The 22745-nt window shown below is 50.4% G+C and overlaps 8 protein-coding genes across 8 annotated transcripts; 5 read left to right on the top strand and 3 right to left on the bottom strand.

Annotated features, from left to right (window-relative positions):
• Positions 1-208: 208 nt before the first annotated feature.
• NFIA_082240 (uncharacterized protein) lies at positions 209-4426 on the bottom strand (the record flags this gene model as incomplete). Its single annotated transcript, XM_001260173.1, has 4 exons — positions 209-3546; positions 3608-3778; positions 3831-4080; positions 4136-4426. The coding sequence occupies 4 exons, from the start codon at positions 4424-4426 to the stop codon at positions 209-211; spliced, it is 4050 nt and encodes a 1349-aa protein (XP_001260174.1).
• An 813-nt stretch (positions 4427-5239) lies between these two features.
• On the bottom strand, positions 5240-5877 carry NFIA_082230 (F1F0 ATP synthase subunit f; the record flags this gene model as incomplete). The annotated part of the gene is made up of 4 exons (XM_001260172.1): positions 5240-5265; positions 5317-5382; positions 5443-5593; positions 5830-5877. The coding sequence occupies 4 exons, from the start codon at positions 5875-5877 to the stop codon at positions 5240-5242; spliced, it is 291 nt and encodes a 96-aa protein (XP_001260173.1).
• Positions 5878-6184: 307 nt separating this feature from the next.
• Positions 6185-6948, top strand: NFIA_082220 (ETC complex I subunit; the record flags this gene model as incomplete). The annotated part of the gene is made up of 3 exons (XM_001260171.1): positions 6185-6423; positions 6475-6585; positions 6639-6948. 3 exons carry the CDS (start codon positions 6185-6187, stop codon positions 6946-6948), a joined length of 660 nt encoding a protein of 219 aa, XP_001260172.1.
• Positions 6949-7889: 941 nt separating this feature from the next.
• NFIA_082210 (deoxyhypusine monooxygenase) lies at positions 7890-8977 on the top strand (the record flags this gene model as incomplete). The annotated part of the gene is made up of 2 exons (XM_001260170.1): positions 7890-8380; positions 8461-8977. The coding sequence occupies 2 exons, from the start codon at positions 7890-7892 to the stop codon at positions 8975-8977; spliced, it is 1008 nt and encodes a 335-aa protein (XP_001260171.1).
• A 1047-nt stretch (positions 8978-10024) lies between these two features.
• On the top strand, positions 10025-15575 carry NFIA_082200 (putative sister chromatid cohesion protein Mis4; the record flags this gene model as incomplete). Its single annotated transcript, XM_001260169.1, has 5 exons — positions 10025-10187; positions 10249-10438; positions 10494-10630; positions 10688-12695; positions 12761-15575. 5 exons carry the CDS (start codon positions 10025-10027, stop codon positions 15573-15575), a joined length of 5313 nt encoding a protein of 1770 aa, XP_001260170.1.
• Positions 15576-16308: 733 nt separating this feature from the next.
• Positions 16309-18564, top strand: NFIA_082190 (putative NADH-ubiquinone oxidoreductase 64 kDa subunit; the record flags this gene model as incomplete). The annotated part of the gene is made up of 4 exons (XM_001260168.1): positions 16309-17131; positions 17187-17527; positions 17585-17735; positions 17789-18564. The coding sequence occupies 4 exons, from the start codon at positions 16309-16311 to the stop codon at positions 18562-18564; spliced, it is 2091 nt and encodes a 696-aa protein (XP_001260169.1).
• Positions 18565-19186: 622 nt separating this feature from the next.
• On the bottom strand, positions 19187-20372 carry NFIA_082180 (uncharacterized protein; the record flags this gene model as incomplete). The annotated part of the gene is made up of 3 exons (XM_001260167.1): positions 19187-19699; positions 19911-20106; positions 20293-20372. 3 exons carry the CDS (start codon positions 20370-20372, stop codon positions 19187-19189), a joined length of 789 nt encoding a protein of 262 aa, XP_001260168.1.
• A 551-nt stretch (positions 20373-20923) lies between these two features.
• On the top strand, positions 20924-22738 carry NFIA_082170 (uridine kinase family protein; the record flags this gene model as incomplete). The annotated part of the gene is made up of 8 exons (XM_001260166.1): positions 20924-21097; positions 21182-21309; positions 21398-21542; positions 21597-21639; positions 21695-21808; positions 21858-21899; positions 21952-22183; positions 22255-22738. 8 exons carry the CDS (start codon positions 20924-20926, stop codon positions 22736-22738), a joined length of 1362 nt encoding a protein of 453 aa, XP_001260167.1.
• Positions 22739-22745: the final 7 nt, after the last annotated feature.

Raw genomic sequence — 22745 nt, 5'->3', positions numbered from 1 at the left:
GGATAGTGTACGATGCAAAGGACATTGAGAAGAGTACTAGAAGTTCAAGGCAAACGCAAACCCGTTCGATATCCCACCTGCGTTTCTCACCAGATACCGAAGAAACCGCTGAATGAATATCCGAAACCCGAGAATTCCCACGGCAGAGCTAACAGACGTAATCCGAAGAATAGAGGCGCATTCCTCTACATGAATAAGCTGGACCAGCTTAGTGAGATGCGCTAATTGTGCGCGGTGCCCACGTTGTATTCCGCGGTTGATGCCGGGGCGAAGAGGCGCTGCCGCCGTTCTGCTGAGTAGTGGCTGTCTTCTTGGTATTAGAGTTTCCAGGACCTTCCCGAGCCTTTGTATTCTTTCGTGGTTTGAAACTCGAAGGCCCGCGCTGTCGAGGATTTTGACTTCCTGCCTTCTTTGGAAGAGTCACGGTTTTCGCGGCGATAGCGCCGGGGAAGCGGATGGACACCCGAAAATTGCCAGATGAATCCCTGTCACCGAGGCCCAAAATATAAGGCTCGATGCTGTGAATTTGCATCGGCTTGAGACTCTTGAACCGTAACCGGGATTGCGATGGTGCTGGAGCGGCATGCCAAGCTGCTGGAGGCGCAGCATTGGGAACTCGGACAACGGGTAAAGAACCCGCTTCGCGATCCTCGAAGATCTCCTCGGTCTCTTCGACTTGCTTGGCGCTGGCTATTCCGTCGCCAACTTGAGTCATATCCTCAGCAAGAAGGGGGAGAGATACAGACACCGCGGCAATATGAAGCTGGACATCGAGAGGTTCTTTCGATGCTGACGTGACTGCCAAAGCATTTTTCTTCTCATGTACAGTCTTCTTGCCGAAAAGACAGTTGATCTTCTCCTGCCAGGAGGTTGCAGTTGAGACGGGTTGAGCTTGAGCTGGGACGCGAGGAGGAGCGGCAACCATAGAAGCAAATGTAGGAGGTGGTGGCGGTGCAACTATCTTTGGGGGAAGTTTGACAATGGGCTTAGGGGCGGGAAGGTGGACCAAAGGTCGGGTAGAATCACTCATATATACTGGATGACTCGACAGTTCCTCTGGTGGTGGTGGAGACGGGCTTCGGAAATGCTCATCTTCCTCAAAGGCTGGGCGTTTATATTGCTCCGTGGCCTGAGGGAAGAATCGAGAACTGCGAACTGGCACACTGCTCAGTGGACGAGCATGAGTATCAGCGAAGGGTAGAGTCGCGACAGGATGATCAAAACCAGGCAGATGGTTAGAGATTGAACTTGAAGTGTCGGTTGGTCTATGAATACCGACAACCTGCCTCTGTCCACTCTGGTCGCCAGTGCGTACCTGTCGCCATGTTTCATTGAATGTGACATGCAAAGGCTGGCTATCACGCATTGTGTTCATCTCGTTTAGGAGTTTCTCATTCTCTTCCGCTTCACGTTTAGCAGCAACCGCGTGGAAATTATTCCAAGCGGTGGTACCGGTAACACGCGGTTCCTGTTGCCAATGAGACTGGTGTACACTTGGAGGCCCAATTGGCCCTGGTCGGACAGCCGGGGTCATAGAGTCGTACTGCGCATGTCGAACATCGGTGGGAGGCAAAGGAGAGATTGACGTAGACTCTGGTTGGGGTCGAGAGGGGGCAGAAAACGGTTGTGGGCCAGAAGAGATTGGTGGTTGGTCGAGGCCGAGAGGACCACGAAGGGAGATGTCTCTCGACGGGAAGCCCCCGAGGGTTTGATCAAATATGCCATTACCCAGGGTCTTATCGTTACTGAGAGGCTTCCAGGGATTGGCAATAGAAGAAGAGGCGGCTCCGAGTTTAGTATTCGAAGACCAAGGGGAATATGAGCTCGAAGTACTAAGATTACTCTTCCATTGGGAGCTCGGCTCTTCAATTATTGATTCGGGCAATTTCTCAGGAAGACGGGACTGCCGGAAATCGCTAAGCTCCTGAGGTCCTGTGGTAGCCTCCAGTTTAGGATCGCGAGCTGGCGAAGCAGGACGTCGAGCATTGACCGTGGGAGCCGACCGTTCAGCAGCTCGTCCTTTTTCATTCGCGGCGACGAGCTTTTTGACGGCATCGGGATGATGGACTTTCATCATCCCGTATTGCTTCGGTTCGCCAGTTGGCTCCGGTACCGGGGGTTTAGGAGGGGATTGTGCTGCTTGTGTAACGGTCAAGGACGCCTTGGCTTCAGCTTTATCACCTTCCAGAGACTCCTTTTTGGACTTTGGTTTCTCGGGCGGTGGACCCAGTGCCTCCAGCTTCTGTCGAATTCTTTCACGTTTTGCAGCTTCCTCCTTCTCTTCTTGCTCTAACCTGCGCTGCCGAGCTTCAAGTCGCTTTTCCTTCATGATACGTTCCTGCATCGCGACGGGATCTTCCTGCGGCGCTTGCGCTGTAGCATCGTGAGCTTCTGGAGCCGGAGGCACTGATGACTGAGACGCAGCTCGATGTGCGTTCGCGACACTGTCCGGCGGGCCCGCAGCTGCACGTGGAGGCCATGTTGGACCTGGTGGATGGCGGGCCGAGGAAGCCTCATGCATAGATGCGTCCTTCGGATGCACCGACTCTTTGTTCTGAAGGGACGGGTCTATGATTCCATTGACCTGCGAGCCTCTTCTTGCTTCAAACGTTCTGTGCGGCCCATCAGGGCGGCCGATCGACATCCGACGTCCAAAGCTCCCACTTCCTCCGCTAACGTTGGATGAAGTTCGCCGACGCGTCCAATGCCCGGCATCTTGGCCACTTGACCGATGAGTTTGGAATGCTGGAGAAGGCTCCGCAGGTCCTGCCTGCTCACCTGGTGTCGGCCGCTGTAAAAGAGAAGAAGGGCGGAAGCCTTGCTGCTCAGCTCGCCACGGTGCTTTCCTCTCTGGTACAGGCTCATAGCGACCCGATCTAGAGTTGTACAATTCACGAGTTGTTCCAGAGTGCGTGTCCTTCCACGATCGATTGAAGTCATCCGCCGCAATCTCCTTTGGGTGGACAGTTCCGGTAGGTGGTTCGCTAACTTGGTGTTCTCTGACAGGAGCACGGCCGGGAGGTTGAACTTGAACAGGCGGCATCACTGGGGATACCTTTTCAACAGGCGGCAGTGGGGCCCAAGGTGATTTAGATGGAGGAGCTGGACTTGTGGACGACAACGACGCCTTGTCGTTTGGTCCTTTCGATAAGATGGTTGCGCTCTTCGCCTGCCTTTCCGCATTCGCGCCAAGCCTGAGAACGGTAGGATTGGGTCCGATAGTCGTTGTGGGCTTTGTGACGATTTTGGTCACCTCTTTAATGGCAGGGGCTTGCTCTGGTGCAGGAGATTCGACCTTCGCTTCGTTCGCCGTCTTGGTGTCTTGGCCGGGAGCGTGTACTGCCTCCGTATGAGTAGTAAGGCTCGTCTTGGTGCCATCAGTCCATTCGATCGTCTCAGGAGCCCAGTCGTCTTCGTCGTCATCGATATCGGCCCATTTCGCCTCAGTCCCACCACCATCTTCTTGGATGCGAGAGGTCATATGAATTCCGTATTGCTGCTTGAGCTCCTCATCTGTCAAGTGCTTTGGTGGCGTAGGTTGCACGGCTGTAAAACTCGGATGTTAGAGAGGGGTTGTTCTCCCGAGAAAGGACAAGCAGTGCCTTACGTCTATTCTTGTTCCAGACCTGATTTGGATCAGGTCCACCCGCACCAGCCTTGCCTGCACCTGTTCCCGACTTTGAGAGCGAGTCACGGAGGCTGCTGGTCGTCTTGGCCACCAAGCGCGGACGAGAGCTCTGCAATGGACCGCCCAACGGTGTGGTCAAAGACGAGGGGGCTACGTCAAGTTAGTAGACAAATTACTCGAACGAAGTTGAGGTTGTCTGTACCTTTATCAGACGTCTTAGCCGTAGCAAGCGCACCCGGGGCTTTGGGCACGGAAAATTTGGCGAAAGAAACGGGTTTGAAAGTTGTCGGCTTCTTCGAGCCCACACGCTTACCGTCTGTTCGACTGGCATCTGACTCCGAGCCACCCTGGGAAGCCGTGTCTTCTCCGGCATCCGACACCGAGGCCACCCCGTTCATTTCGAGTGCTCGCGTGGCAACTGGCCCGGGCCCCTGCTTTGAGATATCCTTTTCCTATAACCCGTTCAGTAGCGCATTCACTTTCATATTCGTTCGTGTAGAGACTCACTGTCGATGGTCGTTCAGAATCGTTTTCTGTCTCATTCTTCTCGAGTGATGAGTCGGAAGCACTGGGCTCTGGTTGGCTTTGTGGATCGTTCGTTTCAGTCGTGGTCTGTGTTGTTGCGGTGGTATGTCGAGTCTCCCCCACGTCCCCTCCAGCAGAGATCTTGTCTTTGGTGCTCGCAGGAACGTCGGAAGGCGAAGGCTCGCCGCCCGACAGGGTCTGATTTACCACATCGTGGCTGCTCTGCTCTGCCATAACAATTCCCGAGTCTGTGAGATCCGCAGGTTGCGACATCTGTTAGACACTGGTCTTGTAACTGTGAATGCTGGGATAGTCGCCGCAGAAGCCATATAACTCATAAGAAGGCACAGAGGAACGTTAGGAGAAATACCTATTACCAGGTATCAAGAATCGCCACGTTTAGACTGATAGCTGAATTGTTTGAGCTTGGGGGGAAAAGCTCCAAACGACGAGACTGAGTGCGCGGTGGGAAGTGCACAACTCCAAGGGCTGGAAATAAAACCCGAAAGGAACGGGCAGGCGAAATAGATGCGATATAATACTAAACGCCACTGCCCAAGAAATCCCAAATGGGAGGTCGCAATAAGAGTTGTCTTTCTCAGGTTTGATGACCGGGTGATGGCTGCAGTCATGGGTGACGGCTCATGTTGGAGGTGAGGTGGCTGTTTTGGGTTAGCGTGGGCCGAAAATGAAGTAAAGAGTCAAAATCTTGTGGCTGGAGCCGGAAGGATGAGATGTGTCACAGGCAAGCGGATTATTCACTGTCACTAAAGATTTTTAAAATTGAAAATGATCTTGGATATTTGGTCTTCCAGTCCTCAAAATCTCACATGAAAATCACTGGAGAAACAAAGGGTGGTGTTGGGATCGGCGACACTCCAAATCCTACATCTACACCTCATCTACTACGCAACCGACCAATGCACAGCGACAGTCGCTGTGTACATATTCAACGGGAATTAGAAGAGAAAAGCCGGCATCAAGGCCAGAGCAACTGGGCTGGAGGTATGCCTCTTCTACATTGCTTCGATCTAGGTTCGCTGGTATATACACAGATCCTCCGCAAGCCACACATAAGTGAAGCATTTAGTGAGGGTGGTTCTTGTGGTGGCCTGCAACTGTTAGCAACGCGAAGAATATTTATGGTCGAGAAGAAAACGTACGAAGGTGGAAGTAGTACTCCATGCTGTAGCCGATGAGAAGGATACCACCAATGGCGTGGGCAAGAGCTGGAGCGATTAAGATCAGTAATTGCCGTGTACAAACTCAAGTCGTCCGGAACTACTCACGCGCAGCAGAAGGGTTCTTGCCGAAGTAACGAGCCTGGTAGCGTCCAATGAGGCCAGTGGGCTTAACCTCGGGAGCGGAACCGCGAGGGAGTCTGGCGTAGAAGTTCACAACGCGCTCCATGCGAGCGGCATCCTTGGCGGCACCGATGGCCTTTGTAATATGTCAGTCATTGCATGATAAGGAGAGCCGGTGTTTGTTTGCGATCGATGCTCAAGGTCGTGGTGAAAAGCCTTTACTGGAGAGGGAGGGTACTGAAGGACGTTGAAGAGCATCGAGGGGAAGCCATAAGGTGACTCACATTGGGAGAAGCGATCTAGAAAGCAATCAGCATGTCTTCACTGGAGTCGAACAAACGCAATCTCTGGGTATTTGCTATTCTTCCTTACCTTGGGGGGGATCAAGGTCGAGAGACCTCGGCGGGCGATGTAGCTCATCTTGTCTGATTTTGAATCTGCGTTAATATTCCGGTAACGCTTCTGAATGATAATGGGAATATGAACACCATGTAGCACTTCTACTTACCTAAGTACAGGCGAGTGAACCGTACAATCGATGAAGACGATGTAGTGAGGATGTGCCTCTGAGATCGCGGGTTGTCGGATGAGCGGTTCCTAACGTCGGGAGCCTCAAGCGGCGCTAAACTGAATTTGGTTCTGCCGCAACCACCAGAACCTCGCCGCATACCTCACTCACGATATTGCTCTCGCGCTCACCTGAATCCAACTAGACAAATCCGCGACCATGTCCCTCTTCAGAGCAGGTGGCTCTGCCTGCCTTCGTGCGAGCAGAATTGCTGTGCCCATCAATGCACGTTTCATCTCCACGCAAAACCGTTCTGGTGACCCCGGTCTGAAGACTAGCCCAGCAGACGCACCTTCCACGCCCGTTTCAGACAGCTCCATGGTTCGCAAGGAGACGCCATCTGAAGCAATGGCTCGTCATCAGCCCGATTATGATGCCACAATTGACCATGCTACCTCGTAAGGGAAGCCTGGCTGATACCCGAGAGAACTCCACTGATGGCAATCCAGACAATACTCCCCTGTGCCCAAGCGTGTCATGGACGGTAGCGAGCCTGGCGACACTGTGGCTGCCGCTGTTCTCTCCGGAGCTCCTACAGACCTTCAAGCTCGGACTGTTAGGTAAAGATTTAGATTTTCCTCCGTCACTCGCCGCTTTCTGACCATACAACTAGGATTTACAAGCCTTCGAAGCCTGCAACGCAGTCCGGTACCTGGCACGGCCATCACTGGAGAATGGATTGGGACATTCTGCAGAGAGGTCACCGTTGGGAGAACCCTCTGATGGGTTGGCAGTCTTCCGGCGATTTTATGCAGGGTACTCACCTGAATTTCAAGTCCAAGGAAGATGCCATCTTGTTCGCGCAGAAGCAGGGATACGAGTACTTCGTTCAGGAACCCAACGAGCGCCGCTTCGTCCCTAAGGCATATGCAAACAACTTCGTTCACGAACCAAAGAAGCTTAAGCACATCAGAACCAAGTGATTGTGTTATTCGAGTGTACTATGTATATAACTGCAAGCTTTTGGTCTTTGAAAGGTCGATTCCATAGGTTAAATGGATTTAGTGCGTTTTCAGATGCCTTTCACGAATCACGGCGTACTGTTAGAAGACACTGCATTTACGGATATGACGCTCTGCCGACAACTTGGCGAGCCTTGCTCCTCGCTTTTCTTTTCTATTCTGAACTTCAACCAGCAATTCCCAAATTCGAAAGCCTTCTACGGAGGACACGTGCGAGGAATTGACAACATCAATTACTTCAGCAACAGCCCTTTCACCGAGGAGGTCTTGAACGATCTTCAAGCAGCTTTACTAAAGTCTGGCTTGTATGATGGTCTGGATGAGGCCTGCCAAGTCCACGTTGAGAACTACGTGTATTGTATGATCATGGTATCTTTGATATTATAACGACTGCGAAGGTCCAGATGGCTACGTATACTAATTGGAAATCTAGAAGAGAGTGTGGCTAATTGCTCAAGAGTGGTCCAATATGGAACCGCTGTAAGCCAATATCGGTAGCATGTACTCCGTAGAGAGGTATGCCTATGGGACAGATGGTCCAAGGCCCCAAACTGAGTTGAACAGACATACGCTCAACCACTCCTATCCTAAAATCGGTTGCACCATATCGGCTTCAGCCCTAGACAATTAATCAACAACGAAGTGTTTGAGCTTCAATCACACGACTATAACAGGCATCGGGTCGAAGAATAGATGGACGATTCCGTTAAGGATAGCGAGTTAGGCCTAGTCGCTGCAGCCACCCCCGCCACCCCACCTAAAATTTATTATCTCGTTGAGATAAGATCAGAAAATTTAGATGCTCATGCTCTCTGAGTAAATGTTTGATGCTCTAACCTCTTAGAATTCCATCAGTCTCAATTTCCACCTGTCATCTTCTCCAATTACTTCAGAATATCACCATGTCCCCTTCTGCAACCGATACCACAGAGGGCGTGGATCCCACCATCCTCACTCTTCGCAAAGTCCTCACATCCGAATCGGAGCCGCTCGCTCGCCGATTCCGTGCCTTGTTCTCCTTGAAGCACCTTGCGTGCCTGCAGCCGCCTACCGAGAAGACGCTGCCCGCAATTCAGGCTATTGCTGCTGCCTTTACTTCACCATCCGCCTTGCTGAAACATGAACTTGCATACTGCTTGGGCCAGACCCGGAATCCGGAGTCTGTGCCGTTCCTACAACAAGTCGCGAAGGACACGGAGCAAGATACAATGTGCCGTCATGAAGCCGCAGAGGCGTTGGGCGCCTTGGGTTACGAGGACAGCTTGGAGATCTTGAAGGCGCTTAGAGACAATCAGAATGAGTCCGATGTTATCAGAGAGACCTGCGATATTGCAGTGGACCGGATTCTGTGGGAAAATTCAGAGGCAAGAAAAGCTGAGAAATTAAAGACAAGGTATGAGGCATCTGTATTGATTCACCCTATTTCCCTTTCTCTTTGCAAATGCTTATTGCATCATGTGTACCAATTCACAGTGACTTTACCTCGATTGACCCTGCTCCACCACTCCCAATGACGGCCAGTGAGCCTTCCATTCCCGAAATAGAGAAGACTCTACTCGACACAAGTCTACCATTGTTTCTGAGATACCGTGCGATGTTCGCCTTGCGCGACCTCGCTTCTCCTCCCGATCTTCCCACGGCGACTCGCGCTGTTGAGGCGCTGGCCAAGGGCCTTAAAGATCCGTCTGCACTTTTCCGCCACGAGATTGCGTTCGTCTTTGGTCAACTCTGCCACCCTGCGTCGATTCCAAGCCTCACCGAAGCGCTTAGCAACCAAAGCGAGGCCGGTATGGTGCGACACGAAGCGGCTGAGGCTTTGGGAAGCTTGGGCGACTGTGAGGGTGTCGAGGAGACGCTAAGGAAATTCTTGAACGACCCGGAGCAGGTGGTAAGAGACAGTGTCATTGTGGCTCTCGATATGGCGGAGTATGAAAAGAATGGCGAAGTTGAGTATGCTTTGGTGCCTGATGCTGGCGTTGCTGCTGCATGAATGATCCGGTGTCGAAGGTATAGCTTTACAATATCGGTATTGCGCTTCATTCGTTGCTCCCATAGACGTACAATCATAATCTTGAATGAATACTTCCTCGGTCTCCTAGTTATTTGTGGTTTCCCTGCAGTCATACAAGTATCAGTACTGAGCCCGCAGATGCGATTTGAAGAATCAACGGTGGAGATTGCGTACTTGTAACCGCAAACACAGGTGTAGAACACTGTACTTCCTTCGTCTGCACTGCGCAATTGCACCGTCGTGAAGTACATCTCCTTCCTCCCACATCTGGCACATGTATGTTGTGCCAGTGCTTCAGTTCGCTTATCTTCAGCTGTCAAGGTCTGAACTGCAGATCTCTTGGCTCTTAACGTCGAAGGGAAGGCATTCGGTTTTGACTCAGAGATGATCGTGTTGGGGACAGTATCTGAGGCAAAGTTAGCGCAAGCGCTCATCTCAAACCTTCACAAATGAGGTCAACAAACCTTTATTCCGAGCGCCGCAAACATCGCAGACAAGGACCTTAGTCGGATCACCAGTCGACTCTGGTAGAAGATTTCCACAATCTGTGCAGAAAATTAAAGATCCAATGGCAGACATAGTGCAAGACAAGTTTTCAGTATCGACAGATGATCGATATTGATCTTCAATCTGAGATTATGAGGAGAAGTTAAGCAGAAGACAGAACAGATGCTATCGAATACCTAACAAATCAGGATAGAAAACTCCGAACTTTTTTTTCCTGCTGAGATGCTGCCGCCCGGAAGACCTGCAGCACGGACCACCTGCTTATGTAGCCCCCCGTAACTAAGGACTACTGCCGGGCGGTCAGCAGCGGCAACAAGAGAGTGTGCCTGGCAGTAATTATTATTGTTGGTTGCTTCAGTATTGCGTCGGTGTATCAAGAGCTTCTCAGGGAAGGATGACTGGAGTGAGAGTTGACTTTCTTCACTGATAGTCATGTCTCTGAGCAGGACATGTCTTTCCTGTTTCTATTTCTCACCTCTCCTTCCTAAGTCACTTATACGTTAAAGTCAAATTGCCGCCATGGACCAAAACTGGAGCCCGGCTGTCCAGGTCGTCATCAATGGCCGTCCTCAGGCGCAGGGCCATAGCTCTGGAGGACTTTCGCAACGCCGGACTAGGCCATTGTCTGTTGATGAAGCTTTGCAGTACTCGCCTATGTCTAGCGCGCCAGTGTTTGGCTTAGGTATGCATCATGAGTCTCTCACCTGAATGGTGAAGTCAAACTCACTCTTGATACTTTTTAGACTGTATACTGCGCCCTGACGTTGGCCGACCTCCCACTACCACCTCAATCAATCATATCCTTCAGTCGGGTCGAACGGTTTTGAATGAACTAAATGCTGAGATACAATCCGGGCACGATGAGTCGAGTCGGTTAGAGACATCTCGCGAATATCTACAGCAACTGCTTGATGGTGACCAGTTGACAGAATTGTAAGCAACATTGATCTATAACCACGATACGCACGTAGCAACTAATAATTCTCAGCAAGTTCAAACTTCCCCCTGGATCCGCTCAGGCCAAGAGTTCCCTGCCTAGCCCACCCTCAGAGCAAGCGTCTGGTCGGAATGAGCTTGGCCCGTTTGCAAAAATGATGCTGGATGCTACGGACATAGCATTTCGATGTAAGTCTCAAACTATTGCATTCAGAAACAACGCGCTCTTGAGCTGATCCGTCACAGATCCTACCTCGACGGAAGTCAAGATCGAAAAGCCAATGAGGAAATCCCCGGCGTGGAACGAGCAAGCACATCGAGCGAATAATGCTACTCCGGCGTCTTACAATCAGTCGGCTTACCCAGCAAGCCAGCTGTCTGTCGTTATTCCAGTCAAGTCTATACATACTCTGAACGAACATGGCGCGTCGAAGAAGAGAAAGCTCAATAACGATGTGGAGGACCTTACTATGATTCGGCTGAAGGATCAAAAAGAGGAGGCAGATGCTGCTCTTGTAAAGCTACAGGATCTGTTTCACGAGGTTTTCCAGGCGGAGGATCAAGTTGAAACAGAACCAACTGCTGGTGGATCGACCGAACGACAAGATCCCGTTTTCTCGGTTGCTCACTCCCTTGACACAAATGGGCCTATCCTCTCATCTGACGCTCATAGCCGTCTTCAGAAGGCTATGAAAAAGGTTGTTGGTTTCAACCGGCTTCAGGACATCCCATCGGAGTATTTAAGTAGATTGCGGAAACTTTCTGAGAGGCCAATCATTGCCGCACAATCACCCGATCTCAGACTGGACGACCCGTCAAATGATTCTGAAACCCAAGAGTGGCTCCAAAAAGTCGATGATATGCTCAATGCTCTGCTCGCAGTGGGTACACTGTTGCAGACAATGTCTGGCTCTCGGACGGAAAGGGATCTCTGTCCGGAGGATCTGATCGAGGCCATTCCGAATGTATTCAATCAGATTTTCGATCACTGCGTCATTCCAGCAGTTGAAGCCCGCCCTGGAGGCAAAGAAGCCAGGTATTTTGCGTTCTTCACTTCACAGAAGCGTGTTATAGGGGGTGTTATCCAGCAAAGTAAAAAGATTCTTGGCCTATTTGCCGACTTCCTGTCGCGCATTGATGTCTCTGAAGGGACAATCACCGCGACTGAGTTTTTCGCTGCAAAACTAATTTTCGTGGAGAACGCGCATTCCGAAAAGGACTCTGCCGTCGGCTTCCAGAAGTATGAATCACTTCGCCGTGGAGCAATGGATGTCCTGGCAAAGATTTTCTCCAGGTATCCTGCTCAGCGTCCATTCATTCTCGACGAGATTCTTGTGTCTCTGGAAAAGCTTCCGTCCACGCGGCAAAGTGCCAGGCAATTCAAGCTCGCCGATGGTAAGAGTATCCAGCTTCTGACCGCTTTGGTCATGCAGCTTGTCCAGACCACTGCCCTTGACACTCCATCGTCCAAAACACGAAAATCGAAACGTAATCTCTCGGCAGGCGACGATGACGATGAGTCACAAGAAAATGAGGAAGACTCGGACGAAGATGGCGACGAGGATCAGACCGATGCATCTCTGGAGCGTCTCGCAACGAAAGTCAACCGTCTCTATGATAATGCGGTCCGCAGTGCGCAATACATCGTCAAGTTCATCGTTCAACGTGCAATGACATCTACCAAGACTGGCGACCAACCCTTTCGAAACATTCTTGATATATTCACCGAGGATCTGATTGGTGTCCTAGGCTCAACAGATTGGCCGGCGGCTGAACTACTTCTTCGCATCATGGCGTCTCATATGGTTGGTATTGCAGATCTTGATAAGAGCCCTGCCACTGCGAAAAGCATGGCTCTGGAGCTTCTGGGCTGGATGGGATCCGCCATATCCGATCTAGTCGTGACCGCTCAGCACTTGCTTCCCTCGATGGAAGAGTCCGATAGTGAACTCAGTGTCTATTTGAGACAGTTGTTTGAGGACTACTCCAACCATGCCTTACATACTCAAGATCTAGTTGTGCCAGAAGGTCCGTATCGAATAGCTCTCGAGTACTTTCTGCAGGCTCAGTCATCGGACAACTGGCAGCTCTCCAGTGCTCGGGGTTATTACTTGGCGCAATGGGCAAAGACCGTCTGTTCCGTCTATTATAATTCCGAAGATAGGGACGACGTACCTGATGGTGAAGCTACTGAAGGCCTTGTGGTACTCTTGACGAAGTTGTTCTCCGAGCCGCTGTGGTTGGAAACTCACAGGTACGGGCTTTAACAATGTCCCTTTGCCGCAAATGCTAATGCTGCTATTCCAGACACTTCGATAGGATATCAACCGCTCATGGGCGGTTCGCATACATTTTGACCGTTTTAAACTCGAGCTTTTGCAAGGCTTTTGATACGATCCTCAAAGTCCTCCTCAATTCGATTGCTAGTGATCAGGCAAAGGTTCGCAGTCGGAGTCTAAAAAGCGTGATCTACATGCTCGAAAAAGACCCAAGTCTTCTAGACAGAGACGCATCAGTCATGCGCGTTATCCTTCGATGCGCTACGGATGCCTCGCCGATGGTTCGCGACTCGGCGCTTTCGCTGATCGCCAAATGCATTGCTCTCAAACCGAAGTTGGAAGAGGATGGGTGCAGGAGCATCCTGACCTGCGCAGCCGATCCTACAGCTGGTGTTAGGAAGCGCTGCATTGGGCTGCTAAAAGATATTTACCTCAAGACGTCTCGCATTGAATTGAAGCTGGCTATAGCAGATAGCTTTCTCCAACGGACAACGGATACAGAAGAAAGCGTAGCCACTTTGGCGCGACAGACTTTCGAGGAGATTTGGCTTACCCCGTTTCATGAGCTTATCGATTCATCACAAGATGGCTCGAAGCTCAAGGTTGGTCTAGGAGAGCGGGTGACGTTGATCGTAAGCTTGGTGCAGCGCAGCGAGACCGCTCTCGAAACATTAGGGTTTTGTTTGGAAAAGATTCTATCGGACAATTCCAAGACGGCCTCATTGAACTTCAAAGTTTGCAAAGCGATGGTTGCAACGATGTTCGAAAAGTTAGTTGAGGATGAGAGCTCGGAGAAGGAGTTTCAGCAGGCTCTCCTTCAAACGATCACAGTATTTGCCAAGGCAAATGCGAAGCTATTCAGCCCTGATCAACTGGAGACCCTTCATCCTTACATCGGCAATCTCGCCACTGCGGAGGATTTGTTCATTTTCAGATCCGTGGTGGTAATCTATCGCTGTGTCCTGCCGTACCTTTCGTCCGCTCACAACAGTCTTCTGAAAGAAGTGCAAAACGATCTTTTCAAAAGCGTAGCGAAACTTGCTCGTTCAGAGCTCAACGAGGTCATGGCCTGTTTGTGGACAATCAATGGCGTTTTGCGCAACACTGACAGACTCGTGAAACTGACCATATCGGTTCTGAAACCGATTCAACATTATCGAAACGTCGATCTTGCAGACAATGCTAATTCGGCTATTGTGGCCAGAGCTAAGAGCTATATTCGAATTGCCGGCTGCGTCGGGCGGCATTGCGATCTAGAGAAGTACGAACCTCATTTCAAGAACGCTTTTCCGTCTTGGAAAGGCGGATCGGTGGCTGGCTTGATGGTCGACTCCATTGTCCCTTTTACTCTCCCGAAACAGCCTCTGGAACTCAGGGTTATGGCGTTAGAGAGCGTGGGCTCGATATGCCAGTCCTGGCCAGCTCAGTTCAGCCGGGATGAACCGAGAAAGATTCTTTCCATGGTCTTCAAAGAAGACAATGCAAGCCTTCAGAATATCGTCCTGAAATCCTTTGCGGAGTTTTTCGCCATGCACGAGGGCAAAGCAGAGAAGTCAGTCGTGCCATCTGCTGAAAAAGCGGACCAGGAGAACTCTACCAGACTGGGTGGCTCATTAAAAGCAAGTGACAACGACGGGGCTGCCGCTCTGATAGCTCAACACTTCCTACAGAGCATGCTTCGAGTCGCGCAATCTCGACAGGACGCGTACGCTCTCACTGCCATTGAATTAATTGCTAGCATTAACCGTCAAGGACTGGTCCATCCCAAAGAATGCGCAGGCGTGTTGGTTTCACTGGAGACATCCACCGTGCCAGCCATTGCCAAGGTTGCGTTTGACACACACAAGATGCTGCATCAACAGTATGAATCAATGTTTGAAAGAGAATATATGAGGGCCGTTCAGGAGGCTTTCTATTACCAGCGCGATGTGGTCGGTGATCCTAGCGGCGCTTTGGCCCGACCTTACGTTGCAAAATTGGCACCGCTTTTTGATATTATCAAGACCAGTAACAGTCGATATCAGAAAAAATTCCTGTCCAACCTGTGTTCGAAGGTAGACTTCGAATTGAAGAAGCTCGACAGCACTGGGGACCCGCCAGAGCATCTTCTACTTGCGCGATTTGTGGCTCAAAATCTGGCATTCTTCGATTATGGCCAGCTTGCTGAGCTGGTCTCAGCAGTTGGGTGCATGGAGCGCATTGTTTCCGCGACAGGAACAGTCGTAGCCCATTCAGTTGAAACAGAAATTTTTCCGCCTAGGATGGAGGCACCACTGGGAGAACTGTCATCTGAACCTGTGCCACAAGGGCCAGGCAATGCAGAGCCTCTACCCCAGGTCAATCCGTCCGTGTTACGACAACTAGCTACAGCAGCCGCATCCCTCTCAATGCTTTGGGAGACTCGAACATACCTTCGCCGTCTGTACGGGATACATGCCCATGTACGAGAGAAGGAAGGCAAAGCTGCGGCCAAGGAGCTGAACAAGTCCGCCACCAAAGTGCAAGGTGTGACCGGCGACAAATTTTGGGACGCCATATCTCGGAACATGGAAGCACTGAATGGCGAAGAGCAAATGATCAGCAAATGTCGAGAATTTGCCACTTTGCTTGCGATTGACGATGAATTCAAGGTCGGTGAGGATGAGGATGAGGATGCTGAAGTCAACAGCTTCGACGCTGTCGCTGACCTTGACGCCACGGGGGCTGGTCCAGGGTCCCTTGGTGGGCAGCGACCTGGCAAACGGAAGAATTCTGTTTCTTCTCAAAATCCCGCGAAGCGACCCCGGGGAAGAAAGAGCGGCTCTGGCAAGAAAAGAGCCAGCACGGAACCAGAGGATGACCTGGATTGGGGCTAAGATCTCCAGTAGTCAGTTGGCCCAGGCACGGTCAACGCTTGCATTTTTTGCTGTGTATCACATAGACGTCGCATACGGGACGGCAAACGGCGTTCGGTGGGCTTTCAACTGCTTTTCTATCTCAAGAGATATCTTTTGATCTAACTATTCTGTTATATTAAAATGGCGGCGGGGAGGAGATTTGCTTGACGACCAATACTTATCCTTATGGCTGGGCTCCTTGTGTTCTCTATCCAGTTTTGGCTGCCTGCACGGTAAGGCCAATGCTTACTGTATCCATTTGCTAGGGCCAGGCACAACGACGATTTCGTTAAACATTCTTTATCAATTAACTGCAATATACCACAAACAAATTATCTTTGATTCCGCAAGTGATGATACTTTATCTAGGTATTCAGTATTCTATCCAAGTTCTTTAGCAGCTTTAGCGATGCCAAGTTGTTGCCGAGATACCCACCGCTATATTTATATGAGGCCCCAGAAGGCTTAGTGCCGATTGTTGTTAGTGTGGCATGACGTAGCCAGGTCGCGCCCCATTCCTTTTACTATTCGAAAGACTTTCTTCGCGGTCAACTTCCCATCGACCAGTCTTTCTTTTCTATGTTCAATTCTTCGATTCTCTCTCTTGCTGTTCTGTACCGGCCTATTACGGATACAATCATCTAGCCAGGATCGACAGAATCCGATACTGCCGAATAGAATCACCTAGCCGCACACCTCATCCCTATACGCCATGAGCACGGGGCTACTCCGAAGCCGCCCAAACACTGCGGCGCTCAGGAGGATCTGTCTTATATCACATGGAGGTCAATTCCCGAAACCTCGCTCCCCAATTGGCATTGCTGCATCTCGAGCTTTACATACGACCCGGCGTCGACCAGTGACCCAGCAGCGTATCTCAAATATCCTGCGCAGTGCGTCGTTATCAGTCCGATATGAGTCGACGGGAAAGGACCCAATGGCTAAAGCTGCCCGCAAATCCCCCGCCCTCAACATACTCGTAAAGAGCTTCACGTACTGTGGGTTTTTCATTGTCATGACCGGTGTTGCAGTAGTCGCGTTCTTCATCTACGATGCGACCACATACCGTGAAGACTCCAGCTCTGAAGACATTCCTGTGTCTGAATTGGCACTTAACCCTCGACGCGGGGGCCCGAAGAACCTGCCTATAGCGGAGGTCCTGGTGGGAGACAATGACTCGGAGGCGATGGTGCAGCAGAACGACAAGCCACGTTTGGTCATTCTGGGCACGGGCTGGGGCAGTATCGCGCTTCTCAAAAATCTCAATCCTGGAGATTATCATGTCACTGTGGTATCGCCGACGAACTATTTCCTTTTCACGCCTATGTTGCCCTCTGCGACAGTTGGGACTCTGGGGCTGCGCTCGCTTGTTGAGCCAGTCCGGCGGATCATCCAACGGGTACATGGCCATTTCTTGAAGGCCGAGGCCGAAGATGTGGATTTCTCGGAAAAGCTGGTTGAGGTGTCTCAAGTTGATGCCAATGGCAAAAAGCAGAACTTTTACCTTCCGTACGACAAGCTGGTAATCGCTGTTGGTGAGTGCGGGCCGTGAGTCTCTTTCGTGTCGGTACTAAGTCTGGACTACAAAAGGATGCGTCACAAACCCCCACGGAGTCAAAGGACTCGAGCATTGTAATTTTTTGAAGACGATCGACGATGCTCGTAAAATCAAGAACAAGGTCCTCGAGAACATGGAGTTGGCTTGTTTACCGACTACTAGCGACGAGGAACGTCGGCGTCTGTTGTCGTTCGTTGTCTGCGGCGGTGGCCCGACGGGCGTTGAGTTCGCGGCCGAATTGTTCGACTTGCTGAATGAGGACCTGCTTCGCTCGTTCCCCAAGATTTTGAGAAATGAGATCTCCGTTCACATCATTCAGAGTCGGAGTCATATCCTGAACACTTACGATGAGGCTCTGTCTAAGTATGCCGAAGTACGCATTTCATCCGTTTCACTGAGATAAGAGGATTGATGAGGCTAATGCCTACAGGCCCGTTTTAACCGTGATCACGTTGAAGTCCTGACAAATGCGCGAGTGAAGGAGGTCCGCGACGACAGAGTTTTGTTCACTCAAGTCGAGAATGGCCAGCCGGTGGTGAAGGAGATCCCAATGGGTTTCTGCCTCTGGTCGACCGGAGTTGGTGTGTGATTATTATCCTGGTGTGCGACGTACTCGGAACTAACTATTGCACAGCTCGCGCTGAACTTTGCAAGAGACTCTCCGACAAGCTCAAGGCTCAGAACAATAAGCACGCTCTGGAAACCGACACTCACCTGCGTCTAATCGGAGCTCCTCTGGGCGACGTGTATGCCATCGGTGACTGTTCGACCGTCCAGAACAAGGTGGCCGAGAATATCATTTCATTCCTGCGCACTATCGCCTGGGAGAAGGGCCAGGATCCCGAGAAAATCCACCTCACTTTCCGAGAATGGAAAGACGTAGCCAACCGAGTCAGGAAGCGTTTCCCCCAGGCAGCCAACCACCTTCGCCGGCTAGACAAGCTCTTCGAACAGTATGACAAGGACCACTCCGGCACCCTCGACTTCGGCGAACTGCACGAACTCCTCCACCAGATCGACACCAAGCTCACCTCCCTCCCCGCCACCGCCCAGCGCGCCAACCAACAAGGCGAATATCTGGGCCGCAAACTCACCAAGATCGCAGCCGCGCTCCCCGGCATGCGAGCCAACGAGATCGAACACGGCGACGTCGACGACATCGTTTACAAACCCTTCAAGTACAAGCATCTCGGCAGCCTGGCATACATCAGCAACGCGGCCGTCTTCGACTTCGGCGGACTCAATTTCAGCGGCGGCGTTCTGGCCATGTACCTCTGGCGAAGCGTCTACTTCGCGGAGAGCGTCAGCTTCCGCACGCGGTGCATGCTGGCCATGGACTGGGCCAAGAGAGCACTCTTTGGACGAGGTCTGTTCCCTTCGCACATGTTCTTCTTTCTCATGAATCCATAGCTAACCTTTTATCTCTCAATAGATCTCATGAGCTTCTAATCGGACCTTCTGGATATAGACAGCCTGCCCTGGCAATCCACAGATAAAGGACATACCACCCTATCCATTCATCCTCGTTGTTTCTGCTAGATCAATAAAAAAGATCTGGATGCCCAATTCTTCATGTCTCTTTTGTCCATATTATGATATTTGACTAGGGCTCACTCGCGTTGGAATCGATGTTGGCTGAAGTCATGTAGCTACTTGTTTGGGATTAGTGGTACAACTCGTGCTTCGTGTTCTTAGAATATATATCCACGACAGAATGCATTCTACCATTGCTGATGAATATTGCGTCCAGATTACCTTGTTGGGTACTGCAACGGATCAGAGAGTGAGTCTCCATGTGCATGGGCTGCTGTACGAAGATCAAGACAATTTCATACGGGAAATAGAAGAACAGAGCAAGGTGGTTGATTGGATATGTTTACAACAATCAATGTTTGATTCTTCAATTGCCTCGCGTATGAGGAAAGTACTATGGTTGAGCGCTCAGCGTCCACAGATGAAAAAATCAAGCCCGAACTCCTCGCTAAACTGGAAAAGCAGCAGAGTATCAAGCAAAGCAATGCAACATCGCTGATCATGAAATCATCGGGTCAACGTCTCCGTTGTTGGCCATTACAGTATCATTTGAAGCACCATTCTGACTGGCGCTCTGAGCGTTCTTTACGTTGTTGCCATCATAGAGTCCGAGGTCGAGCTTCTCAGGAAGATCCTTCTTGGCTTCTCGGGCCTTCTGCTCCGCCCAGGCGCGTAATTTAACCAGATTGCGCAGCCGAGCTTCTTTACGGGCACCCTGGCTTTGCAGGATAGCTTCATTTACCCTGGTAGCAATATCTTTACGTAGGTCAGGATGCAACAATGGCGCAAGGGATGGCGCCAGATTCTCAGTAGGAAAGATCAAAAGAGCAAGAGTGCGCTCAAGGTCCTCGAGAAACTGAGGGTTGGTGGGCGCCCGCGGGGCGAGCTGTGAAGTCGCAAACTCGAGGGCAGGACTGATGTCACCATTGGGCGTGGACATGCACGTGCGTATCAATTCCACAAGCTGCAAGCGAAGCAATGCGAAATGCAGAGATGGATTTTCATCCAAAATCTATACAGACGAAGTCAGCATGGCATATCCAAAGAGTGTATGACGATGTTGACATGACAGTTGAATAGTTTGCTAATCATACTGAGGACTGAAGATGTTTGTTTTTCATCAAAACCCATAAGGGGATTTATGAGTGGTGCATGTAAACCGATATAATCCTAGCAAAGGATAGGCGGTGGGGCAGGAGGTTTAGAGAGAAAAATCTGCATACCTGTGGATTGAGATCATTGATCTTCTCGATTGCAGCTTGTATGTTGCCGGAATGAATCGCGGTGCGAATCTCTACTCTTTCCTGGATGGACTCAATGTCCGCCCTGGGTTGTATGTTGGCCTCAACTGCAAATTTCTTTGCAGCAGCTGGGTAGCCATTGGTAATAAGGTAATCCATCACTAGATAGTTGATATCACTGAACCGATTGTCAGCAATTGCAGGCGACTCAAGACGTCAAGAGCAGAGTAAAGTGAGGAACGATTCAGAGACACAAGTTAACATATTCTCCTCACGAAGTTTCAGAGAGATTCCCAACTTGATTTCAAGATCATCATAAAAAGGTGTTCAGGAAGAATAAAGAGCAATAAAGTAGGCAACTCACGTTTTGGACGGTTTGACCTCATCGACCTTCCGCTCGAACTGATGCCATGTTGGCGTTGTCGTCGAGGAAGTGGGAGACATCTGCATCCCGTTAAAATCAAGCTATTACGCGCGCACAACCCATGAGAGAGCATACGTAATTAGCTGAAGACATTGTGAGATATTGTGGCTTGGACCTTGATGTTAGGTATCAAGTGCCTTGGAACTGCTCCGGCTGTCTGTGAAGATGGAAAACCTCGCAGACGGAAGCCATGGAGAGAGAGATTCTCTGAGGGGGAAAAGAGGTGAAGAGGAAGAGAAAGAAGAAGAGGGAAAAAGCTGGCAAGAAAAGCGGCAGGATTTTGGGTCACGCTTACTTAGAGCTCTCGGACTAAGACTAAACCGTAAGCGAAAAGTCACGGGTCCAGGCTAAGCCCAGTTGGTCTAAGCGCCATCACTAAAGAAGCTTTTGAGGGTTCCCTGCCTGATTATTATTATCTGCAGTTCTTATCGGCCTAGGAGCTTTTCAGCACTGGCGATTCCTGACCTAGCCGTCATATATTTTCTTCTGGATGATATATGTGGAAGGTCAGGAATCTGTTGCTCATTCCAATTACTCTAGCCAGGGAGCTTTTACTTGAAGAAGTAGCAACATGGAGTCTGTCTCTCCACTTTACTCGTCGGCCACGGAGAAGAGATACTACTCTCCACCATGGGCGGATTTGAGTATTATTGGGATTGCAGGCAGTTCGGGCTCCGGCAAGACGTCCGTGGCCATGGAGATTGTTAAATCCTTGAATCTGCCATGGGTTGTGATTCTTGTTATGGTACTGAGGACCCATTGGAACATCACTTCCATAGATATAGCCATTTTCGTGCATCCTCGTGACTTCTAACCCTTTCTGGTACAGGACTCGTTCTATAAGAGTTTGACTCCCGAGCAACACGTCAAAGCGCATGCAAATGAATTCGATTTCGACTGTCCGGATGCAATCGACTTCGATGCATTAGTACAGACATTAAGGGATCTCAAGCAAGGGTAATTCCTCTCCTTGCTCCTTCGTAATCCACCGAGCTCTCCGGAAATTTTGCACGCAGCTAACAGCAAATGCGTCAACCAAATAAAGAAAGAAAGCAAACATACCTGTCTACTCTTTTGCTGAACATCAGCGCCAACCTCAGACGACCACTCTTTACTCGCCGCATGTCTTGATCTTGGAGGGAATTCTGGCGCTCCATGATCCGAGAATCATGGAGATGTTGGACGTCAAGGTAATTCTATTTTCACCTACTTACTACCTCAAGATACTTATCAGACCTTTTCAGATTTTTGTCGAGGCAGATATGGATGTTTGCCTTGGACGCAGAAGTGAGTGAAAAATCATGCCCGATGTGATTAACCGTCCTAACCGAGGCGGCGCCAGTATTGCGTGATGTCCGGGAGAGAGGCAGAGACATTGATGGTATCATTAAACAATGGTTCCAATTCGTCAAGCCATCGTATAAGCAATACGTCGAGCCTCAACGGTCGGTTTCGGGTGAGCTAGCACAAAGTTCCCTCCCGCTCTGCTTGTCTGACGGAAGTAGATATTATCATCCCCCGCGGAATTGAAAACAAAACGGCCATCGGTAAGCGAAGATGTTGAACTTCAGTTTGTATGCCTTTGCTGAATAGTCCCAGATATGGTTGTGAAACATATCCAGCGCAAACTTCAGGAGAAATCCGAAAAACACAGCGCAGAGTTACAGAAGCTGGAGATGATTGCTTCAGAAGAACAATTGTCTGCAAATGTGTTCCTCATGCCTCAGACCCCGCAATTCGTCAGCATGAACACAATATTACAGGACCCTGCGACAGAACAGGTCGATTTTGTCTTCTATTTTGACCGGCTCGCTTGTCTACTAATAGAGAAGTGCGTTGACCCTTATGTGCCCGCGTCTGAAAAGTTTAAGTTTGGGACTGACCATAACGTCGGGTTAATAGGGCCTTGGACTGTACTCGGTATCATCCGGCGAAGGTCGAGACCCCTCAAGGGATTAATTATATCGGGTTACATCCGGAAGGTCTAGTGTCTGCAGTAGCAATTTTGCGAGGTGGTTCTTGTCTTGAGACAGCTCTCAAGCGAACTATTCCTGATTGTATTACTGGTCGAATGCTCATTCAGACGAACGAGCGGAATGAGGAGCCAGAGCTGCATTACTTGAAACTGCCGTCAGGCATTGAAGAGCACGCAACAGTCATGCTCCTTGATCCTCAAATGGCTAGTGGAGGAGCTGCCCTGATGGCGGTTCGGGTCTTAGTCGATCACGGAGTCGCGGAAGACAGAATTGTCTTTGTGACCTGCGCCGCTGGAAAGGTCGGACTTAAGCGGCTCAGCACCGTTTACCCTGAGGTCAGGGTCATTGTAGGGAGGATCGAGGAGGAGCGAGAGCCTCGATGGTTGGAGAAGAGATATTTCGGATGTTAGACTCTTG

This window comes from Aspergillus fischeri, genomic scaffold (assembly GCF_000149645.3).
Source record: "Aspergillus fischeri NRRL 181 1099437636264 genomic scaffold, whole genome shotgun sequence".
NCBI lineage: Eukaryota > Fungi > Ascomycota > Eurotiomycetes > Eurotiales > Aspergillaceae > Aspergillus > Aspergillus fischeri.
Note: the sequence above shows the minus strand (reverse complement) of the source record. Positions and strands in the feature narration are given on the sequence as shown.